This window comes from Callithrix jacchus, chromosome 10 (genome assembly GCF_049354715.1).
Source record: "Callithrix jacchus isolate 240 chromosome 10, calJac240_pri, whole genome shotgun sequence".
Classification (NCBI taxonomy): Eukaryota; Metazoa; Chordata; class Mammalia; order Primates; family Cebidae; genus Callithrix; species Callithrix jacchus.
The window spans coordinates 118549884-118572571 of record NC_133511.1 but is presented as its reverse complement, the minus strand read 5'-3'; the positions used below and the strand labels follow the sequence as shown (position 1 = coordinate 118572571).

Genomic DNA, 22688 nt, shown 5'->3' with positions numbered 1-22688 from the left:
GAGTTTGATGCTTAGATTGTGCTAGGGCTGTTCTGGAACCTTGGGGACTCAGGGACCTGCACATCTTCAGATACTGTTGGGGGGGCTTCAGGGAAGTGGCCTCAAAATGACCAGCTGCATGAGTCAGAACCATGGCACTGGCTGGCTGTGTGGACTTGGCCAGGTCACCCAGCCCTCCTGAGTCTCAGTTTTTTCCCTGTAATGGAATAATAGTGATACATACTTTATAGGGTTATTGGGATCACATGAAATCCTGCATGGAATGTCTTAAGTGTCTGGCACACCATACCTATTAAGTGCTCAATGTTTGTTACAATTATAACCCTTGCAGAACCCTCTCGCCTTGTGCTCCAAAAACGTGATTTCCTTTGGTTCCCTTTAGCCCCCGGCCACCCTTACTCCCTTCTGCCTGCCACCCCACACTCCAGAGGGCTTTGATCAGGACTGACTTGCTGGCAGCCATGACTTGTCTTTATTTCCTGTTGTTGCCCTTTGCTCAGAAGAGAACAGGACCGGACCCACCAGTAGGACTTAGCCCCTGAGCCCTCTGCATCTGGCCTCATCACTCATTTGACCTTGGACAAGCACCATTTCCTCTCTGGGCCTTGATCCCCCTCTGAAAAGTGGAGAGGCTGGACTCCACAGCCCCTGAAGCTCTTGGTTGTGTTGCTGTGTGACCCAGGAAGGCCCCTGGCTCAGCCTACTCGAGGGGGTAGCATGTTGGCAGGGAGGGAGGTCAGCTGGCTACCCCGGGTGAGTGGAGCATCTGGGGCCTGAGCTGGCTGGTGGCCTGCCATCATGCCCGCCCGCACCTGTGGCTGCGTAGGAGGGTGTGCAGGCCCGGCTGGCTGGGCACTGACATTGGGGGAAGCTCAAGGACAATGACGTAGAGAAAGCCCTTCTTGGGGCCGTGGGAGCTGCCACTCCAAGCTGTCCTCCCCCGCTCTCCTTCCCCTTCTCCCTGGGGTTTTCCTTCAGCAATTCCTCCTTCCTCCCTGTCCTTCCTCTCTCCTTCCCCTTCCTGGAGTCTCCCAGTATCTCTGTCTCTGCCTCTGCCCCTTCTGTAATCTTGACCATTTTCTGGGCCATCTTCTCACTTCCTCTCCCTCCATAGAGGGGAGATTCTTACCTCTTCTGGTCTCTATGGTTCCTGAGCTTCCTCCTGTCTTCCTTTGATGTGTCCCCATTTTTCTGGCTCCTCCTGGTTTCATCTGCAGCCCCAAAGCCCAGGTCTCTCTCACTTACTCTGCATGAGCCTGTCCAGGCTCCTTCCAGCTTTTTGTCCCCTTGCTCTCTCCCACTTCAGAGTCCCTTCCTCCCAAGCATCCCTGCCTCCCTTCTTCCAGTTCTATGGAGCTATTTGCTCCTTCACCGGCATCCGATGCCCTGACAGGACCCCGACACAGGCAGTTTCTGTGGCTGGAGCTGCTACCCAGTACCTCCACAACCCCCCTGCCCTCTGTGAGTTGAGAAAAGGGTCAGTCCAGGGCCCAGGGACTGGCAGCCCAGCCTCCTAATTAGCAGGAGGTAATTGCCTGGAAAAAGAAATTTCATTTAGAATGAGACTCCAAGACTCCAAGTTAAAGCTGAGCCAGCTGATGGACCCCAGGGAGGAGGAGTGGGGAAGCAGCCCAGGTCAGGGCCTCAGGAAGCCCCTCAGAAGATGAAAGCCCCTAGGACTCCCTGCCTGGCTTGTCCTTAGCACCCCAGCCTTATGCAGGTGGGAAGAGTGCACTGGACTGGGTATCCTGCTGTCTTCACCTGAGTTCTGGTTCCACTGCTCACTGTGTGACTTGGGGCAAGCCATTTATTCCTTTGAGCCATAGTTTTCTCTCCTATAAAATCAGAACAGGGCCATCCCTGCCTACTTCACCCCTCAGGATCATAAGGGTCAATTCAGACAGTGGCTCTGAAAGCACTTAGCAGGCTGTAAAGTGCTGCAAAGTGCAAGGCGTTACTCTCTTCCTCCACATGGTTCTCAGCCAAGAGGAGAGGATGGTGTGGGGCTGGAGTGGTCTTGGAGGAACCTGAGGGATAGTGTGGCCTCCCAGAACATGGAAGGATGATGAGGTAGATCCAGCTGAATGGCAAGAGTAAGGGCAGATGGATGCACTCTCCTATGCCCGTATCAGCACTTGCTGACTGCACCAGCCTAAGTGGTCACCTCCCCTTTCTGATACTCGCTTTCCTCATCTGTAAGAGGCTGAGCATGATGCTCCCTCCTGGGGAGGGAGGGTGGCTGGAAAGCTAAATGAGATCATGTTTGCAGAGTTCTTAGCACAGTAGTTGGCATACAGTAAGTGCTCAATAAATGATACATACCAGCTATGTCTACTGTAATTAAAGTCTATTATCTTGACTCTCTTGAGTCCAGAAAAGCTGTGGCTTTGGGTGTTGTCTTCAGGTTTTATTATTTGTTTTGCTTTTTGTTTTGGGAAGGAGACTCTCTACAACCCAGTAAGGTTCGTATCAAGCAGTCCCTAGAAACACCAAGCAGATCTGCCTCTCAAAGAGCCCCATCTGTAGGGTGGGGGAACAGAGGTGGGCCACAGTTAGAATTAGGCATTCCCTTGCAACCCCTCATTTTTTCCTGGGGTGTGAGAAAGGTTCTTGTTTGGGTGGGGGTGAGATGTGGGACCTCTGCCCTGGGGAGGCCTTTGTGTTCATTTGGCGGAACCGGCCCTGCCATGGAGGAAAGGTTGGTGTTTGTTTAAACAAGATTTCCCTATCCATCTTGGAGGAAGGAGCAGGAAGTTTTGCCTGCCCAGGCCTGGCCATCTGGGTTAAGCCTGTGCTGTGACCTAGGCAGCCCCAAGGCGGCCAGGACGCAGTCGGACAGGCTGGAGTGTGCGAGTGTCGGGCAACGCTGTAAGCTCTGAGCGCCAGATTGCCCCGGGAGCGGTGAGGGGGCGGCGGGGGCCGGAGGACCGTCTGCTGCTGTTTCCCCACCGGTCCAAGCCGCTGCTGGGGACCGTCTGTGCGCCCGCCGGGGTGCAGTGCCCGCGCCAGCCGCCAGGAGGCAGTGCAGCAGGCCCCCGGGAGGGAATGGGGCGTGGTATTTACCACCATCGTGGGGCGGTTCTCTTTGTCCCGAATCAGGACTGGGGTCCTCAGCATCCGAGGACCTAACTCAGAGAAAGGGGGCTCTTGTGAGGTCGCTGGTTGCTGCCATAGCTTCAGCTGAGGGTTGATCAGGGAGGCGTTGGCTGAGGAAGGCGGAATCACTATGCATGGTCTCTCGGATCCTGCTCACTGGGAGCTGTGCAAAGGGAGGCCTGGAAGAGGGCGCAGCCCCAGGACTGAGTTCTGTTTCAGCACCAAGGACAGGAGCCGCGTGGCTGACAGCAGTTTCAGCACCGTGGACAGCTCTCGGAGGGCGGGGCGTTCGATGGCTCCATCCTAATATTTGCCATGTAAATGACACCCCGAATATGATAGAACGACACCTCGTAGAGGGAATCTCAGACCCTGCATTCCAGCCAGGAGGCTTAGGACCAGAGAGTTGAGTGAGTAGTCTAAGGTCACACAATTGCTGGGTCGCAAAACAGGATTCAGATCCTCAGTGTTCTCACTTCGTCCATCTCTCCCGCCCCTAAGATTCCCACTAGTTATCTCTGTCCTGAAACCTCTCTGAGAGCTTCACATTATGTTGCATCCGAAGAGCCCTTGAGCTAGCAAAGATTAAGTGCACTCCCCTCCCCAGCCATAAGCCCTGGCCATGTATTTGAATCCCAGGATGGAAGGTTTGTAGCCCTGGTGGCCTTCACAGCTCCAAGCCTCAGGTGGGAGGGCATTCAGGCAGGTGGCCTGTGAGGAAGTCTATGACTTGGGGAGATAAAGTTGAGTCATCAGCATGCGGAGCCCTTAAGTGCTCTGAGATCCTCAAATGAAACATAGCATACTGTTCCAACACAAGCTTCTTTGCAGCGTGTATTATTAATAACAATAAGATGCTGATTTAGGCCAAGGCACAACAATGCATTATTCATAGGAGTAACTAGTGGTCAAGGCCCACACTTAATCATTACACATCCCTGATCCTGCCTCTGCTCCGCATTCCTGGTGAAGAGGCCCCCCACCCCATCTGAGCCCCTCCTTTCTTGGGCTCCTGCTGCTCTGACAGACGTGATCATTTTCACAGCTGCTCAGGTGGCTCATCAGCTTCAGAGCTGGCACCTGGCCTTTTCCATCCTGAATGGCTTTGGCCCTGATAACTTCTGGGCTCAGCAGCTCTCTGGGGTCTACACATGGCCAGTCTCCCCTTACTCCTCTTTTGAGGCTAAATACTGAAGCCAGATGCACCAGGCCTCCCTAGGCCAGGAATTGTGGGAGGTAGGGGTGGCCATGGTGAGGTGAGGTGAGGGGGTCACTGAGCAAAAGATACCGTCACCTCCATTAAATTCAGTAATGCATGTGAAACCCTCAGTAAACTGTGGAGCACTTTATAAACTGCTCTGCACTGTACAAATGTGAGCCATTATTACCAAGGCCATGCTCTCTGCTGGAAGACAGAACAGAGGTAGGGAAAGGAAGGCATGGACAGAGTCCTTATAGCTCACCGGGCCTCATTCTCTGATGAGGAATAGGAGTGCTTGTGGATCCCGACATGTCCCCATGCAATTTCTTGCTGGAACGGCTGCTGGCCCATCCAGATAATCCTTCACTCACTGTTTACTCACTTGACATCTCCTCTGAATTCTAAACCGTCTGCATCTAACCAGCCTCTGCAGCCTCTGCCAGTGCACTCTCCCTAGCTCACTCACACATTATCTGTTTTTATTACAGCCAAGGTTAAGGAAACTTGCTCGTGCTAAGCCCCTATTTTCCGTTACTTGTAACTTTCCTAAACAATTCCCCACGGGCTTCCTCTTTTGCTAGTTCCTGCCCTGGGTGAAGCCCGAGGTGTTATGGGCACCTCCACGGCTTTCCAAAGGACACTCAGAGAATGTCCGGAGGGCATGGGATAGGGGTAGGTCCAAGGGCAGCTTTCCTAGGAAATATGTGCTGGGCATTCTCCCCTCCTTTTTTCCTTCTCACATATCTAAATTTCTTTTTCTTCTTGCAAGAGAAGAGCTGGCCCTGTTCTCAAGGTGGGTGTCCTGAAAGGGGGAGTTTTACAGTGGAAAGAGGTCAGGAAATTCTGCAAGATGGCAAGACCTGGAGCTTTGCCTGGCTGTCTGGGGTGCAGGGTTTAGCTTACTGTCTTTCTATTCCTTTCTCCCCAACTCTGCCTCTTTCTGGCTTTCTTGTGTGTGTTGGGTTGAGGGGAGGGAGGGAACCTGGATAGGCACCAAAAATGTCCCCCTTCCCATGCCTGGATCACCCTGGAGCTGGTAAGCTCTGCCCACTTGTAAATGCCTCCCATCTTCTCCCATTTCCATCTGCTCAGCATGCGCATAGAGGGTGCTTCCTATGAAAACCTGTGACTCCAGCTTTCACTGTTTCCCACCTTGAACGTCATCAGGAGCCACCAAAAGATGGGGTTGGGGAAGTGCTGGGGCTTGACGTGTACTGCAGAATCAGGTGGGAGGAGGCAGGCTCAGGATGGGGACGTGCTGGCAGATGTAGCCCCAACCATTCCCAGCAGCACTCTGATTTATCTCCGGAATAGTGGTTACACCCTGATCAGTACCAGAGACAGAGCCCTGGGCAAGCCCTTGGAACACCCCATCATCCTCCTTTTTTCACTCACACTGTCCAGCACCAGACACACAACCCCCAACCTGTCCTGGGACCCTGAGGCCAGCTGAACCTCTATGTATCGAGGGTGCTTCCCTGAGGCACCCTCAATACCTGGCCAGTGGAGAGGGGAAGGAGCGCTAGGAAAGGTATGCGTGTCAGGGGAGTCTCTGAAATACCTAGGATAAGCTGGGCATGGCTCTACCTGGTAAAATTCTTGGGAGAGTAGGAGCCCTTTCCTTGATGGCTGTTTGTGTCCACTCAGGTTCTCTCTTTTTGTCTCTCTATTCTCAGACTGTCTTATTTCAAGGCATGGCTCCCCTAGGGTGGAACAAGAGTAAGAGCCACAGGGTTTGAGGTCTTAGAGACCTCTAGTCCAATCCTGGCTTTACCTCTCTTCTGCTATGTGTTCCTGGGCAAGCATTTAGCCCTCCTGAACCTCAGTTTCCTTCTTTGTAAAATGGGCATATTTATCCTGGGTGCTAAGGTCTGCGGACATGATTCAATGCCAAGCATACATTAGTTACTGTGGTGGAAGTCACTTGGAAAGGAGAGCAGTGGCCTGGGACCTGTGGATGCCTGTAAGAGCCTGTGCAGCAGAAGCAATCTAGGTTGGGAGGGCTTGGGGATGTTGGGACAACTCTGGAAGGGCTGGATATGGGGAGTGTGCATGTCACCATCTGAGAGTGTGAGCACACATGAATTCTGGGGGAAAGAGCCTATAGGCCCAGCAGCTTCTCTGTACCATGACCTAGGCTAAAGGCTATGGGAGACCCTAAGCAATTGGGAGACAGGATATTACCCTGCTGGCCCTGCTTGTGGGGGTCAGGTCTATCCCCAAGAAAAGGGGGTTGACAAATGGATCCATTAAATCAAGTTTGGAGAAGGAAGAGACTGCTGAGTGCCTGTCATTGGGGAGGGCTTCTTGGAGGAAGTGGGCTTATCTAAGACCTTGAATGATTTCATGAATTTGTTTAGCAATTACTTAACCAAACTCTCTTGTGTACCAGATTTTGGTCTTCAAAGATGAGTGAGCTGGGTGCTCTTCCCCTCTGGGTGCTCCCAGTTGGGGAAGGACGTAAAAAGAGCTAATTATTAACCAAAAATAGTTAATTGTCATAGTTACTGGGGAGGCAGAAAGGATGGTAGGAGGGGAGACCATCTTTGCCTAGTTGGCTTGAAGACAGAGAAGGAAAGGCATTCCAGGAAGAAGGAACAGCCTGGGCAAAGCCTCACAGGTGTGACAGGGGTTGGCCTCTCTGTGGGAAAGAGGAAAGTGTAGCTGGATTGTACAGTGTAGCACATTATAGAATGCTGTCACATTCGTCAGCTCAAAGGGAGGCCACTGTCGCCAGGTAGGAAAGGATGGGCTCAAGCACCTATTATTCTCCATGCCTTAGTTTCTTCCCCTGTGAAATGGAGATAATAATGGTCCGAGGTTGTGGAGATGGTGCATGTAAATTTCCTTGCACAGCATCTGCCGCATTGTGTACACTCAACTAATGTTAGCTATTATTTGATGATGACAACACCCCAGCAGGGGAGGTCAGGGGTTACAATCATCATTGGAAGGTAAAGTGCTCAGGCCCAGCAGGAGCCTTGCTCTGGGTCACTTAGATGGCCAGGGGCAGGGCTGGGGTGGGAACCCAGGTTATTTGCCTTCAAGGCTACAATATATCTCACTACTCTGCCTCAGAAGGACGGACAGAATCTGAGTAGACAAGAGACAGCAAATTCATGGGGAGAGAATTCCAAGCTGGAGGCAGTGCATGAACACCTAGAGTTCATGAAAGGCAGAGCTGGCTGGGCATCTGCTTGTGGCCATGGCTATGGATATGTGTGCACGTGTGTGTGCCCGTGTGCTTGGGTGTCTGTGCCAGGGTGAGTCTCTGTGGCTCGTGTCTGTGTGCATGTGCCCACTGCCCCTGTAGCCCCCTCCCACTCCCCTCTGGGCAGCTGGTGAGCTTGCCCTCAGAAAGCCATTCCCTCTCCTGCAGCTCCCCAGGGCATCCCAGCAGCCAGCAGCCCTGTTTGATTCTGTTCATCCATAAATCATGGCTTGCTGAGGAGATGAGAAGGAGCTGGGAGTCGGGGCTGAGCCTGGTAAGAGACGGGGTTGGGTCAGCAGTTCACACCTGAGGTCCAGCCTGTTCTGGCTGTCACCCCGTTGACCCCATGTCCCATGCCTTAGCACTCCCTCTTCCATACAATAGGTGCTCACTGATGCTTGATTTTGTCAAGCTCTGCAGGTCCTGGGAGGGAGCCAGGGGTGCACAGAATTGAGTGAATTGTGACCTCTGACTTCTGCCATCCTGTGGAAAAAACTAGAGTGTATCCAGTCCAGTATTTCATTCAACACCATCGAGTGCCAACTCCATGCCCCAGATATCTCTAATCCAGGGCACAACATGATAATGCTATGATAATAGCTAGCATTTAGTGCCTACTTATTCCGTGTCAGGCACTGTGTGAGTGCACTGTACATGCTAATTCCTTTAAACCTCACCGCAGTCCTATGAGACTATACTATTATTAGCCTTCGTTTACAGATGAGGAAACCAAGGCACACAGAGATTAGGTCACGTGGCTTGGAAGGATGAGAGCCAGAATTTGAGCCTGAGCAATCTGACTTCAGAGACCTGGCTCTAATCGTTATGCTCAAAAAGAAGGATGCAGGCCCAGAATGCTGGGAACTCAGAGGCAGGAGAAATTAATTCCCATTGGGCAGACTAAAGGGAGGCTTCCTGGAGGAGGTCGTTTCATCTGCGCCTGAAAGAATCAGGAGTTTGTGAGGCAAAGTTGAGCATGATTAAAGAACAGAAGGGGTCCTGGCGTGTGTGTGTGTGTGTGTGTGTGTGTGTGTGTGTGCACGCACGTGCATGTAAAAGAGGGCTCTCAACTCATCACTGTAGCCTCTCCTATCTCCTCTCCCATCTTATTTAGGTGACAAATGAGATAACATATACAAGCACTGAACAATCAAATGTTTGCTGAGCACCTCCTGCATATCAGACACCAAGCTTGTCATAGAGGATACTGGAGTGAGCAGAACAGACTTAGCCCCTATCTTTGTGGACTCTGTAGTGTGGTGTATAGTAGATGCTTAATAAATAGTAGCATCTATTATTATCCTTGTTCCACGAGGCCTGGGATTCTTCCTCCTTCATTCTTTCAATAAGCACCGTCTATATGCGCCACCATTGGTGCTGGGAACACAGTGGTGAACAGGAGACCAAGCCCTGCCCTCGTGGCACTGAGATGCTGGAAGGGAAGGCTGTGCATAGGCATCTTGCCCACCCTCAGAGGCAGGCCACATCCTGGGGTACACAGGCCTTGCTCTGAGATCTCCTTGTGGGGTGACATGGCCAGGAGCATAGGCTGTGGCCACAGGACCTGGCAAAGCACATAGGGTTCTGTTAGACCCTTCATCCTGAGCTCTAGTCAGCTGACATGCCTACCACAGGCCAGGACAGAAGGGTAGCATCCTGCCCCAGTTCATACCTTACTCCCAGGACTCCCCAGCATTGGACCCAGTTGGTATGACTCTGCCTAGCTCCTGGTTCACCCTGCCTCCCAGGTTTCCTGATGTCGCCTGTCTGCCCTTGTCTGTGCTGTGCCTTACCCCCTGGGACGCAAGATGTCTCCTCTGCCCAAGGATAGGTTGTGGCACTCAGCCCTGTCAAAAGGCTGACTAGGGCTGCAATATTTTCTTTCCCCCAATGTTAATATGCTGACAGTAAGGGGACTTGAAACCATGCATGTCATCTGAGGAAGGGTTAGAAGGGCTGGGACAGCTTTGCCTGGAGAAGACTTAAAGGGGACATGAGAACTGTCGGCAAGGATTTGGAGGCCTGTCATGTGGTAGAGGCAGCCAAATCATTCCTGGCAGCTCCAGAGGGCAGGCTCAGGACCAGCGGGGAAAGTTCTAGGGAGAGAGATTCAGCTCTGCACAAGGCACAGCAGCCCTCCCTAACAATGCCTGTCTGGAGAGGACCTGCTTTCTGCCTTCTGCTCTCTGCAGAAGTTCCCTGTCACCAACAGGGCTGCCCAGGGGCTTTGTGCATCCCTGGTACCTAACTCTATGACTTCCAAGGTCCCTTCCAGCTGGAGACACAGTGACTTCATATGCAGGGAATGGTTCACTCTGGCTGGTAGGCGAGAATATGCTTGCACCCCTTGATGGCGACATCTCCCTTAGGATCTCCTAAGGGTGTCGGCATGCTGGCCGAGGACATCATGTCACTTTCATTCACAACATCAATGCAATTTGCAGTGGCAAGTGTTTATTTCACCCTGCCTTCAAGGGCTATCTGAGGGAGGCTGAAGGGTCTGGGGAATCTGTGGGGGATGTACCAGCTGCCTGGAAGATGACAACAGCCACCCACACTGTAAGGGATCCTGGGGCACTTATCTAGAGGGGTTCAACTTTCCTCAGCAACATAACCCCTTCTTCAAATGGAATTTTCTGCAAAAGCCCACGAGTACAGAAAGAAGTGCCACTGTGGCTGAAGAGGGCTTGAGGGATCACAGCCTTATCTGCTCAGCCTCCACTCCCCAGAGCCCCAGAGACACTCCAGGCAACCCTAGGGGTTCCAAGAGTACACTTTGAAAACCAACTGTGTACCTCTGTAGTTGGTATGATGTCAAAGCAAAGAGTATAGAATCCAAGCCGGACTGCCTGAGTTCAAACCCTGGCTTTGAACTTGGATGTGGTATTTGACCCCTCTGTTCCTCAGTTTCCCCATCTGTAAAATGGAGAGAACTAATAATGCTTATCTCTGCTGTTGTTGTGACGTCATGTGGAGCAACTGGAATACCTGGCTTGTCCTCTTATTGGGGAAGGGTCAGGGTCAACTCTTCCACAGATGAAGGCACTGATATCTAAGAGTTGAGTATCTTGCCTGCCAAATGGCTGGTTAGCAGCTGGACTAGGGTTTCAGCCTAGTTCTCCTAGACCCCAAGCCCAGGGCTCATTCTCCCGTGCCCACAGAATGCTAATTGCCTAAGATGGGTGTTTTGTTGGATTTCTGGGGACCTTTCAGAGTGTGTCCCCTAGACTCAGGGATCCACAGGCTTCTGTCCCTAGGGACTCTCTGACCTCCAGCAGAGGTTAAGGATTGTTTTTTGAAAAGGATCTTGTTTGACAAAAAAGGAGGGAGCTCCAGGAGGGTGACCCTTGGAGAATTCCCCATGGTAAAGAGGTATATGGGGGAGTGGGGAGCGTGGAGAGGGCACCAGGGCAGAGGAGCCTACTTGGATGTGGCCATGACCTCCAGCTGCTTCCTACTATAACTACCAGATCATGAGCTCGTGAAACACCCCTCTGATCCCATCCTGCCCCTGCTCAAAAGCCTACCATGGCTCCCATGGTCTACAGAACAAAACAAGCCCCTCAGCTAAATAGACAAGCCCCTTCCCCATCAGGCCCTCCTTTCCTTCCAGGCTGATCTCCCTGAACTCATTTCCCGTACCCTAAGTCCCACTCCTCAAACAATGTGCCTGACACTTCTCCCACCTCCATGCCTTTCTCTGCCTGGAATATCCTACTTTCATCTCACTTCCATCAGACTACACCGAACACCACCTCCTCAGAGTGGCCTTCCCAGATAGCTCCCTCATCCTGCAATTGATCTTGTCCTCACTTGTGCTCCCAGAGTCCTTTGTTTATGCCTGAGATAAAACAAACACCAACAACCATGCTAATAGTACCCATCTATTAAGTGCTAACACAACCCTATAGGAGACACGGAGTGGTTAAGACACTTATCCAAAGTCACACAGCTATTAAGAGGCAGAGGTGGGGCTGGGCACAGTGGCTCACGCCCATAATCCCAGCTGTTTGGGAGGCTGACACAGGTGGATCACCTGAGGTCAGGAGCTGGAGATCATCAGCCTGGCCAACATGGTGAAACCTTGTCTCCACACAAAAATACAAAAAATGAGCCAGCCATGGTGGCGGGTACCTGTAATCCCAGTGACTCAGGAGGCTGAGTCAGGAAAATCACTCGAACCCAGGAGGCAGAGGTTGCAGTGAGCCAAGATCGTGCCATTGCACTCCAGACTGGGTAACAAGAGCAGGACCTCGTCTCAACAAAAAAGAGGTAGAAGTGGTACTCACACTGGGGTTTTTTTCTCAGGTATTTTGGAGTCTGGTGCCCCCTGGCTGGGTATCCTGCTGTTTGATGGTTCTGGGGCACCCACATGCTAGGAGATAACTTAATTCTAACCTGTCTTCCCCATTTGAGTGGTAGTTCCTTGTGGGCAGGGCCTGCCCCCTACAAACACACACCCTCATTCATAGATAGATAGATAGATAGATAGATAGATAGATAATTTTTTTTTGAGACAGAGTCTTGCACTGTTGCCCAGGCTAGAGTGCTGTGGTGCAATCTCAGCTCGATAAAACCTCCACTCCACCCACCCCATGCCAGGGTTCAAGCCAAGTGATTCTCCTGTGTCAGCCTCCCAAGTAGCTGGGACTACAGGCACACATCACTGCACTCAGCTAATTTTTTGTATTTTTAGTAGAGATGAAGTTTCACCATGTTGGCCTCGAATTCCTGACCTCAAGTGGTCTGCCTGCCTCTGGCTCCCAAAGTGCTGGGATTACAGGCATGAGCCACTGTTCCCACCCATAATATATTCTTAATAGATAGTTATTGAGGAAAGCTCAGTGTAAGAAGGAAGTTTACTTTATTTCAAACTGAGTTAAACAAAGGAAAGTGTGGGCTTACCTGCTTTCAGCCCACACAGTACCCCTTAGTCCTTCCAGTGGGGCTAGGCAGTTTCCATGGGGAGAGCTGGGAAACAGACCTCATGCCCAGAAGGCACCTTTGCCCATCCTTTCCCTGGAGGCCTGGCCATGGGGGTGTGGTGCTGTGGTGCTGTGGTGGTGTGCCCTGCCCTATTCTCCCTCAGAATGTTGGAGATCAAAGTCCTAGCTCTCCCATTTGGCCTGAGAACTTTGTCAAATGTGGCCCCTCCAGCCAGGTAGAGCTGTGCTCCTGGGCTGAGGACAGGGGCAGGACCGTGGTGTCTGCGGGTTGTCCAGGTCAGAGCTCATGGGTGCTGCGGGCCCTGAGGTTGACAGTGAATAGGGTACAGGGGCTTCCTGGGGATTGAGGCTGCAGACTTGGTAGAGGAGGAGGCTGAATTGGCCTGGCAGGTGGACAGGTGGGGACTGCACAAGGGTGGCCTTTCCCCATAGCTAGGAGGCGTAGGAAGTCAGGAAGACAGAGGTGGGGCCCAAACAGGGTTCTAGTAGAGCAGGTAGAGAAAGGGCTTCCCAATATGATGGAGTGGAGGAGGGAGGGAACCCAGAGAGCCCTGAGAACTGATGAGAGTCATCCCTAAGGATGACTGCTGGGCCCTCCTCCACCAGGTTCCATGGCCAAGCAAGAGAAACTGGGAGAGGAAGAAAGGCAGAAGCTAAAACCACAGGAACCAGGACCAGACAGATATCGTCAACTCTTAATTACCACGATCACTGGCACCAAGAAGCCCACACTGGCTCCTCTGTAAATCAACAGCATCTCCTTGGCTGTAGGATGTGTCCCAGCGCGCACAGCAGATTCTCTGCGCATGTGTGATCTGTGCGGATCTCTCCACTCACTCCCCTACATGAGAATTTGTCATCAAAGTTTTTGCCTCCCTTACATTTCGTTGGGACTAATGTTTACAACCACCCATGAGGAGGGCAGGGGAGAGGGTCTGATCCGCATTTACAGAGGAAGAAACTGAGTGCTTCTGTGACTGGTCAAAGCCACACAGCCTGGGATGGGGTGGGATTCAGATAGAGGCCTGAGGTTTTCCTCCCAGGACAGGTCTCATCTTTGGCAAGGGTGTCAAGGTTTCCACTCCTGAAGTGTATGGCCCAGTGGCACTTGGGATGGGAACATTTAGGAATTACAGATGGGTGGCAGCCATGGTGTGCGGGGGTGAGCTCCGGGGATAAGGGATAAGGCCAGTGGGTGGGCTTCCAGACTGAGGAAAGCTGGGCTAAAGGGGGCAACAGCTGGCCAGAGGGTTCTAGACATTCCTTTGACTACACATGTGGCTGTTGTCTTGGGAAACAAGACCATCTGTTAGTGCCCATGAGGCAGATGTCCTCAAAGGGGCTGTCAGAGCTGGCAAGGACCCTTCGGACAAATTTCACTGGAGCTGCAGCTCAGAGTGTGTGTGTCATGGGGGCAGCAGGTGGAAGAGTGCTGCTCTCCCCAGGGAAGCCTGGACAGGAGCAGTGGCCTGTGGAGGTATTTGACAGACAGGTGAAGTCTGGCTGAGCTGAGGGGCACATTTGGCCTCTCCCTTTGAGGGTCTCAAGTTTGGAGAGTGGCACAGATCCCATGGACTCACATAAAGTCCATGCAGGGAGAGAGAGAGAAAGATCCCAAGTGGCACAGTTTCCCCATCTTACTCATGTGTAAGATGGGGAAACTGAGGCACACAGAGAAAAAAATACCCAAGTTCATCCAGCAAGGCAGAACTGGGAGTAGAACCTGGGTTTAGAGCTCCCAGTGAAGGGGCCAGATGGAAGGGTAGAGTGGTTGTTCTGGAGGGCTCTGGACTGAGGGAGGGTGGCAGGCGATGTCCAAGGAGGGTCTGACCTGTACCTGTCCTCCCCAGGGGCGCCCTCGCGAGACGTCCTGCTGGTCTCTGCCATCATCACCGTCAGCCTTAGCGTCACTGTTGTCCTCTGCGGCCTCTGCCACTGGTGTCAGCGCAAACTGGTGAGGCTCCTGAGGGCCCCTGGAGGGCGGTGCCTGGCCCTGCATCCTGCCCCAACAATTACAGGCTCAGGAATTTTCCCAAGGCTATACACAGGTGACTCACCTGTGCACATTGTCAGCGGCACTTCCATAGAAATTCAGACAATGTGCACATACATGCACGCACACCTTGCGTTTGCCCAGGTCTCGGCTCTATACTTCTGTGTGTACACCCAAAGCCACGCATCTAGGGACACATTCGGGGACAGATTCAGGACTCACAGGCATTCGCACGCCAGCAGCTATACATACACGCAGACGCACACACACACGCACGCGCACACACACACACACGCCCTGCCTCCCGCATAAAGAACCGCAGGCACACACTCGCAGACTGAGAATCGAGCCCCCACCCTCAGCGCCGCGCCCCCTCCCCGCCGCCCTGCTCTCCCCCCATGGGCGTGGCCAAGCCAGAGGCCAATGCGGAGGCGCCGCCCGTCCCACCCCCGCACATCCATCCTGGCTCTCGGGTTTGTACAAGCACAAACGGCTCCTTTTCATTTTTAACGAGGGCTGGGGAATTAACGAGCAGGATTAGGCCATCAATAAGTAACGAGACCGTCAGGAGGGACATTCATCCCCCAAGGGCGCTGGTAGGGAGAGTGGGGGGCTGGGCCGCGCCGGCCGCAGCCCCCGCAGCCCGCAGCTTCCCGGGCTGCTGGCTGCTCACCCTAGACCCCCACTCCTGGCTAGACCCGCACTCCCTTCCCCATTCCTGCCGCCCGGCCCAGAAGTGCGGTGGGACTTTGGGGGCAGCAGGGGGCGGGGGGGGGAGATGGTGGGCCCGGGGGTGTCCGAGGTGTGACCCCGGCGAGGTCGGGTGAAGGAGGGTGACTAGCAAGCACCCCTATCTCCCCGGGCCAAGAATGGTGGGAGTGGGGGCTGGGCGCCACCTCTGAGAACCCCATTCTCTAGCTGCGCAGCCAGAGGAGGTCCTTAAGGACAAGAGGGGAGCTCTGTGGCTGTGGGCACTGGGTAGGTGAAGGCTTCATGCCCCACTCCTCTGGAGGAAGAAAAGGGGCAGATACCCCTGGGAAAGGGTTTTGGGGTTTTGTGAGAGACCTGCAGGAAAGGCCGGAGAATCTCAGAACCCAGTGTGCCTCCTTCAAGAAAGGCAAACTCAGGACTTGGGAGCATGCGGCTCCATGCCGGGTGTTGAACTTCAGGCAGCTGCGACCCCTGGGGAGGAGCCGTAGAGGAGGCCAGCTCTGCTCCCTGTGCGAGTGTGTGTGCGGGTGTGCCAGTGTGTGTGTGACCCGGTCCCCCTCTGCCTGCAGGTGTGTGGAACCGGGCTGGCTGCCCTGCTTTGTTCCTGGGTCCCCCGTGTCTGCGTCTGTCTCGGAATTTCAGGGAAGGTGGTGGAGGGGGCTGGGCCATCTGCCTCTGTGTGTGAGTGTCCTCGGAGGCTGGGGGCGTGGCTGTGCGTAGCTGCAGCCCTGAGCATCTTGTTGCAGGGCCCCTTAGGCTGTCTTGCTGTCTGTCTGGATTTGAAGGCCAGGGAAGAAGGCTGCATGAGTAGGCGCTGCTGGTGACCTTGTGTGTGTGTTCCATGTGGTGTCTGTGCTGAACGTGTTGACTTTGAGGGTATTGGTACAGGGTGTGTGTGTGTGTGTGTGTTTGTCTGTGTCTGTGTATCTGTTCACCCCTCAGTGGTGGGATGTTCATCAACTGATAGATCCCTGTGTGAGCCAATGCTGGGATCTGTCCCACCATCCTGGCCTCCCCTGCATATGTGCTGCAGCGTGTGTGTGTGTGTGTGTGTGGTGAGAGGTGCCCTTGCAGGACCAGGGTTCAACTGAAATTGGCTTCTACTCCCCCCGCTGCACCTCCATCCAGTCAGGGGCAGGGCCTGGGGACAGGAGTTCAAAGATGACAGCTTTTGCAGCAGATGGGGGGCTGTCAGCACAGGAAGGACCTTGGGAGCTGAGAGATGTAGAAGCAGCCTCTCCCCTGGTCCCAGCCCCTCCCCATGATCGCCTGCCAGGAAGCCTCTCAGGATCCAGACCACAGGCTGTCCCTCTTGACTTGCTCTGGATAGAATGTTACTCTCCCCAGTCCCCCTAGCCTCCACCTCAGGGGTTCCAGAAGCCAGGCTGTCTCAGGCTATCTCCTTGTTCCATGGAAGGGACTTTAAAATGCTGTCCCCTCCCCCAACACACAGTTGTTGGGCTCTCCTTGCCTGCCTGTCCCCTCAGCAGCAGTGACGTGATTCCCTGACAGCCCAGATCCCATTTCCAAACATTAATAACTTCCTTAATCTCCAGCTGGCTTTTTCCGGATCAGCCCGGCCACCCCTCCCTGAGAAGCGGGCTGGTGGTGTTGGGCTCCTTTGGAGCTGCCTAATGTCACCTGGACCCTGCCTGGGTTTCCTGTTAACTTGGGTTGTCCCCCTGCCCTCCAAATCAAGTCCTGGCCTGGTTCCTATCCCCCATAGCGCCCCAGCTCCTGCTGCAGAGCAGTACTCGAAGGCAGAGGGGAAGGTTCTTGGAGCTGGGAAAGGAAGAGGGACAGACAGAGCCTTCCAGAATGTCTGGTGGAGGGGGAGGTTGTGGAAATGGCTAACCCTGCCCTACCTGGCCTCAGGGAAGGGGCAGCAGACCAGCCTGAGGAGAGGGTGCTGGCCGGGGGTAGCTCTCCTGCCAAGACCAGAAAGGAGGAGAAGGGTGAGGGGTGGCACAGGATGCCCTCAGCAGCCCCCTCCTGCCCCACACTGCCTGTGTGCTGGAGAATAGTGGGGCGGGGCTCCTGCCTGGGGGTCCTGGCAGAGTTGGCCTGAGGTCACTGTGGCACTGCCCCATCAGAGCTTCCCAGCTGGAACCGGGAATTATTTGAAATTTGGACCTCTGGGTAGTGATGGGAGGAATCAGAGTCGGAGCTGAGAGCGGCAGCTTTTGTGAAACCAGGGAGTCCCGCATCTCTATATTTCAACTCTTAAAGTTCTAACTTAGAGGCAGCTGCTGGGGGCCTAGACTCCAGGAAGGGCAGGGCCATAGAAGGGGCATGTCCAGGTGATGATTTCCAAGAAGTGCCCAGTACCAGGTTCCACACTAAGTACCAGCAACCCACAGCCTTGCCTCTGTGGGAGCACGTGCCTGGAGAGAGGAGCTGACCGTAAGTGAACAGAAATCCTCATATCTGTGATGAGAGCCTGGAGGGATGAGGAGTCTTCCTTCCAGGGGATCATCTGGTGAGGCCACGCCATTTCAGAAAGGAGGAAAGAGGCCAGAGAAGGGAAGGGACTTGGCTAGGGTGACAGAGGGAACATGTTGCCCCAGGCAACCCTGAGGTGTAGGGCCCTGCTGGTGGGATGAGGGAGCTTTGCCGCTAGTCTCCCTAGATAGGTGGCTCCTGTGCCTGGGAAGGGGCGGCCCCTGGCAGGAGCATCCAGAGAATGGCTGTGATGGAGCATGGCCGAGACAGTTCTTACTATGCTTTAGAGAGGATGGAATAGTCGGCTGTTGTGGCTGTGGTGCTGGTGCACATGACAGGGTGTTGGGAAGCATTTGTATTCACACATGTTTGTACCCGCATGCGTGCGTGCGTGCGTGCGTGTGTGTGTGTATTTGCAGCCAGGGAGGAGCAGGCCAGTGCCCAGTGGGAGAATGTGCTGAGAGGGGCAGCCCCAGTCCCCCCACTGCCCGCATCAGCCCTGGACCTGGCCCAGGTCTGTGGCCCAGGTCCGTGGCCCATGGGTGCGCGTGAGGACGCTTGGTGGCAGCCAGGAATGTTAATGGGGCTGGACTCTGCATGAGCTAAATTTAGAAACCCAAACCGAGAAGGTGAATGGTGCTCACCTTCCCGGCAGCAGGCCCAGTGTCGCTGCGGCCACGGCCCTTCCTTTAGCTGGAGGATCTGGGGTGCCTACTGGCTGCCCTGCCCCCTCCCTCCCCTGCTAGTGTGAGGGACTCTGGGGGACAGAGGCCCAGGCTGCCTCCCCACAACTGCCTCTGAGTCGGACAGTCTCTCTTCCTAAGACTGCCTTCCTGAAACAAGCTTGCTCCTGCCTCACAGCCCCAGGGCATGAGGACCCCCCAGGGAGCCCCCAGACAGTGGTGGACACAGCCCTGAGCAGGACTGAGGACATAGCCTTCTCCCCACCCCCACTGCTCACATCACTGGCTACTGCCAACCTTGCCCTGCAGGATGCCACCCCCACCATCTGGGGGAGGTGACGTGGCCAGTGTGACGTGGCCAGGCGCCTGAGAGCCGTCTGTCCGTGGCAGAGGGAACTGTGTTTCTGGGAGCCAGGCCAGGGCCCCAGGAGATAGGCAGACAGGAGGGGCTGATCCCTGGGAGTCAGGGATGAAGTTCAGGTTGAGGCGGGCATGGCAGGTCCTAGAGCCCGGTGGGAGCAGGCATCCAGGGGATTGGTCCCCTCTGCAGTGACACCCTCACACACTGCTCCCGGCCTTGTCGCCACCGCCAGACTCCAGTCTGTCTCCTTTCCCCCCAAGTCCCTGTACTGCAGAGGTGGGGAGGGTACAGTCCTGTTCCCCAGGAGTGACCCCAGTCCTATCTCCACAGGGCAAACGCTACAAGAATTCCTTGGAGACGGTGGGCACGCCAGACTCAGGGCGTGGGCGCAGTGAGAAGAAGGCTATCAAGTAGGTGCCAGGCTGCCAGTTTGGGAAGGGGCCACACAAGCAGCCCAGGTGGGAGGAGCCCCTTCTCTCCCCCGACCCCACAGGCCTGACCACACACACTCTCAGTTCCCTATGCCCCAGTGCCACACTCTACACCCTCCACACACTCCCAACAACTAAGGGGCCCCATGTTTTCAGCCTGTGCCTGAGCCCCTCGAAGTGCTCCAGAATTCACAGCCCCTGTTCCCGCTGCTCTCACCTTCAGCCCTGTCTGCGCCCACCTCAACCCTGGTTGTCGCTTTCTCATCTGATCTTCCTGTCACACACACTGTTCCCACCCCTTGCAGGCTTCCCTGGAGCTCCAGGCCCCTCCCATGGGGCCCCTGCTGCTGGACCGGGGAGCCCCTCCCTCATGGGCCCCAGGTTCTTTTCTCAGATCCTGCCAGTGTTCAAGGATGATCTGGAAGTGGGGAGGCAGACACACCTTGTGGACCCCGGCTGGCCCCTGTGCTGGGCCACTTGGGGAGCAGAGCACTGGGGAGCGGCCCCTCCCTCCCCGTCATCCCCACTGGCTGCTGCTTGTCTGGCTGCCTCTGCCTCACCCAGGTATCCTCGTTGTGCTGGAGAGTCCTCTTCAAGGGGTCTGCCCTCCCTCTGCAGACCAGCCAGCCCTCTGCTGAGGTCACTGGGAGACACTGAGAGAAGCCCCCTACCCACCTGGCTGGGGACTCAGACCACCTGGGCTCTGGGAATGGAGGCTTTCGCTGGTAGGGAGGCCTCTGTGCCCACTGGCCCCAGCCCCTTCCTCCCCGGTGAGCCCAAAGGTCAAAGTGGGGGTGGTGGCCCCACACCTCAGCCTGGCCTGGGCCAAGCCTCCCAGCCAAGGGGCTCTGCATGGAAGCTGAGCACCCCCAGCCCTTCCTGTCCCCACTCTTCCTCCCTCTCAAGGCCCAGCCACCCTCCCCCTGCCCTCTGGCCTCTGCCCACTGCTGGTCTCCCCTGCCTTCCCCATCCATCTTTCCCCTTCCCTTCCCTATTTCTCTACCTTCTCTTCTCCACTCCTCCCCAACCCTCCACCCTGATCCCGAGGGCTCCCTCCCAGCCCCTCCTCTGCCCCATTTTGTTCATCTCTTGCACTGATCCTGTTTGGGGCCTTGGCAGAAGCTGTGTGCATGTGTCTGGGGTGGGGCAAGTGGAGGGGTGGGCCAGGCAGAGGCTTGGGGCAGGCAGGAGGCTCAGGAGGAGGCTGTGGGAGCCTTTGAAGCTGGGTTGGTTATGCAGGCTCCAGTCTTCAAAGTCAAGTGCTGGCAGGGCTCAGGGGCTCTTATGGAGTGCAGGCCGGGCTTTCTGAAGGCAAGTGATCACGTGGGAGAGCACAGCCAGCCCAGCACCTGTGCCTCGTCCAGGCCAGGCCGTTTACATCCGTGGGCCGGGGCTGGGGGCCTGTCTCTGCCAGGTGATCATAACCTTCCTGGTTAGGGATACATGTGGCAGGGCCAGAGTCCTGGAAAGGGCCCATGAAAGGAGACAGGATTCCCAATGGGGGGAGGGTGGGCAGCAGGCTGTGCCAAGCTGGGACCAGTGCCCATAGGGCTCTCTAAGACAAGGTGAGGCAGCAGCGGCCCTCCAGCCTGCCTCTGTGGCCCTGCAGCCCCCACACTCACAGTCCTAGCCTGCCCCTGACGCTGCTGAGTGGTCAGACCATCTGCCTCGAGGGAAGGAAGCCACCATGTGTGTCTTACATGCACCAAGGCGTCTGCTGCCTTCCAGAAGAGAACAGAAAGGCCCAAGTCAGTGGAGTCACAGGAGGCAGAGCCTTTTTCCTGCACAGCTGTCCATGGACTTAGGACCCCCCAAAAAAGATTGCCTTGTCAAGGATTCTGGGAAACTGTGTTCCTCAGAGTCCTTGTGCCCCATAGATAAGTCATGGCTATTCCACAAGTCAAGGGTCCCACAGCCAAATACATTTGGGGAACACTGCATATTCTATCTCCTTCTTGGCGATACTGATATTCATGGCACATTAAAAGCTCTGAGAAGCCCTGCGGTAAAGGAATCGGTGTTTCCCAAATTTCTTTAATCAAAGATTGTTTTTTCCAGTAACACAGTAGAAAAGCTTGAGGGACTCTGGAGCTCCTCGGAACACAGGGTAGGAGACAAGTCTGGCAGTGGTGACTCTGGGTAGATTTTTTTCTCTGGGACTTAGGGTTGGATGGCCCTAGATTCTGGAGCTCTGGAGGGAGCAGGAAAGGGAGGCTCCTACTGGCTCCATCTCCCTGACACAGGGAGGCCCCATCCATACCCTGTATGAGGCTCTGCCGGGAAGGGACATCTGTGGTGGGAAGGGGGTTTTTGTCATGGGAATAGGTTCCTCTGGGGCCTGTCTCCCTCCTCCACACCCACGCACTACTGCCCCTGTGAGCAGGCGCTACGCTTCAGCTTTGAGCCCTGCGCACAGTGTCCCCTGTGAGACATTTCGGAGGTGTACTCTGGACAGAGAGATCTGTCTACAGCGGAGATGCCCAACGCCACCATCTCATCTGGGCCTGTGGTGGCCGCTCAGCCTCTCTCCATCTTTCTCTCTTTTGTGCCTGAGTCTTGAGGTTGAGAACCAAGGTCAAGGTCAAATTCTAAATGGAGGAAAAAGCAGGTCCCCCAAGAACATGTTTGCTTGATCCTGGGGGGTAGGGCATGGCAACCTTGCCCATACTGCCCCACCTTGGCTTTGGGGAGCGGCTCAGCCTCAGCCCTCTCCATGCCCACCCCAGTGCTCCACAGGGGGCCTCTTCCCTAGATGCATTCCTGTGCCTCAGGCGTGACTGCCTTCCAGAATAGTCACTGTCTCTATTCCCCCTAGACTCCCAGCCCTGCTCCTTGGGGTCCCAGTAGCCTGATGAGCTGGTGGTGCCCCTTGTCCTTGGCTCCCAGGGTTTCCAGGTCATGCCCTCCACCAGCCAAGGCTTCTGCCACCCCCCCCCCACAAGTCCCCATGTTCTCAGGAAAAGGTGGAAAGTCCAGGGTGAGGGTCCCTTCCAGACCCAGCAGCTCCACCTTGGAAAGGGACCGGGACACAGGGAGGGGCTGCCCCAGCAGGCAGGCCAGAGACACATCCAGAGAAGCACAGGTTCCCGTTACACACTCCCCAGAACAAAGGACTGAAGGGCCCACTGGTTGCCTTGGTGACATCCTCAGCAAGGTCAGAGGTCTGGGAATGCTCCCCTTTCAGGGAGGTGGGGTGACCCAGCTGCCACATTTGCAAAGAATACAATCTCCAGCTCAGCTGAGATCCCCCAGTCTCAGGTTAAGGCTGCAGCTCAGCCTCATGGAATAGAAGGGAGAGCAGAGGAAGCCAGGGAGCTCCTCAGGCCAATGGGAGGAGAAAGATGGACACAGGGCTGGGCCTGTCCCAGGAGGACCCCAATGAAGAGAAGGTGGAAGAGGAGAGAACCGGGATTTTTAGTACTAGAGCTTCTACTCTGCAGCGAGAGAGCTGATAGTATAGCAGTTACAGCCCATCTTCTCCTTTGACAGGCAGGGAAACTGAGGCCAGGAGAAGTAGGGCCAGTGAGTTGGCAGCTGGGACTGATCTGCCTTTCAGCTTCCTCAGCCAGAAACAAGCACTCTCCTTCTCCCACTCCCTCTGCTCACCTCAGGC

The 22688-nt window shown here is 55.0% G+C and overlaps 1 protein-coding gene across 9 annotated transcripts in view; it reads left to right on the top strand.

The window, feature by feature from the left end:
* The window catches only part of SYT7 (synaptotagmin 7), a 65755-nt gene that overhangs the window by 10489 nt on the left and 32578 nt on the right, over positions 1-22688 (top strand). For all 9 annotated transcript variants that reach the window (XM_035262913.3, XM_035262907.3, XM_035262911.3 and 6 more), the window contains exons 2-3: positions 14305-14408; positions 18975-19054. In XM_035262913.3, coding sequence (XP_035118804.1) covers positions 14305-14408; positions 18975-19054 — 184 coding nt within the window. The remainder of the gene's footprint in view (positions 1-14304; positions 14409-18974; positions 19055-22688) is intronic.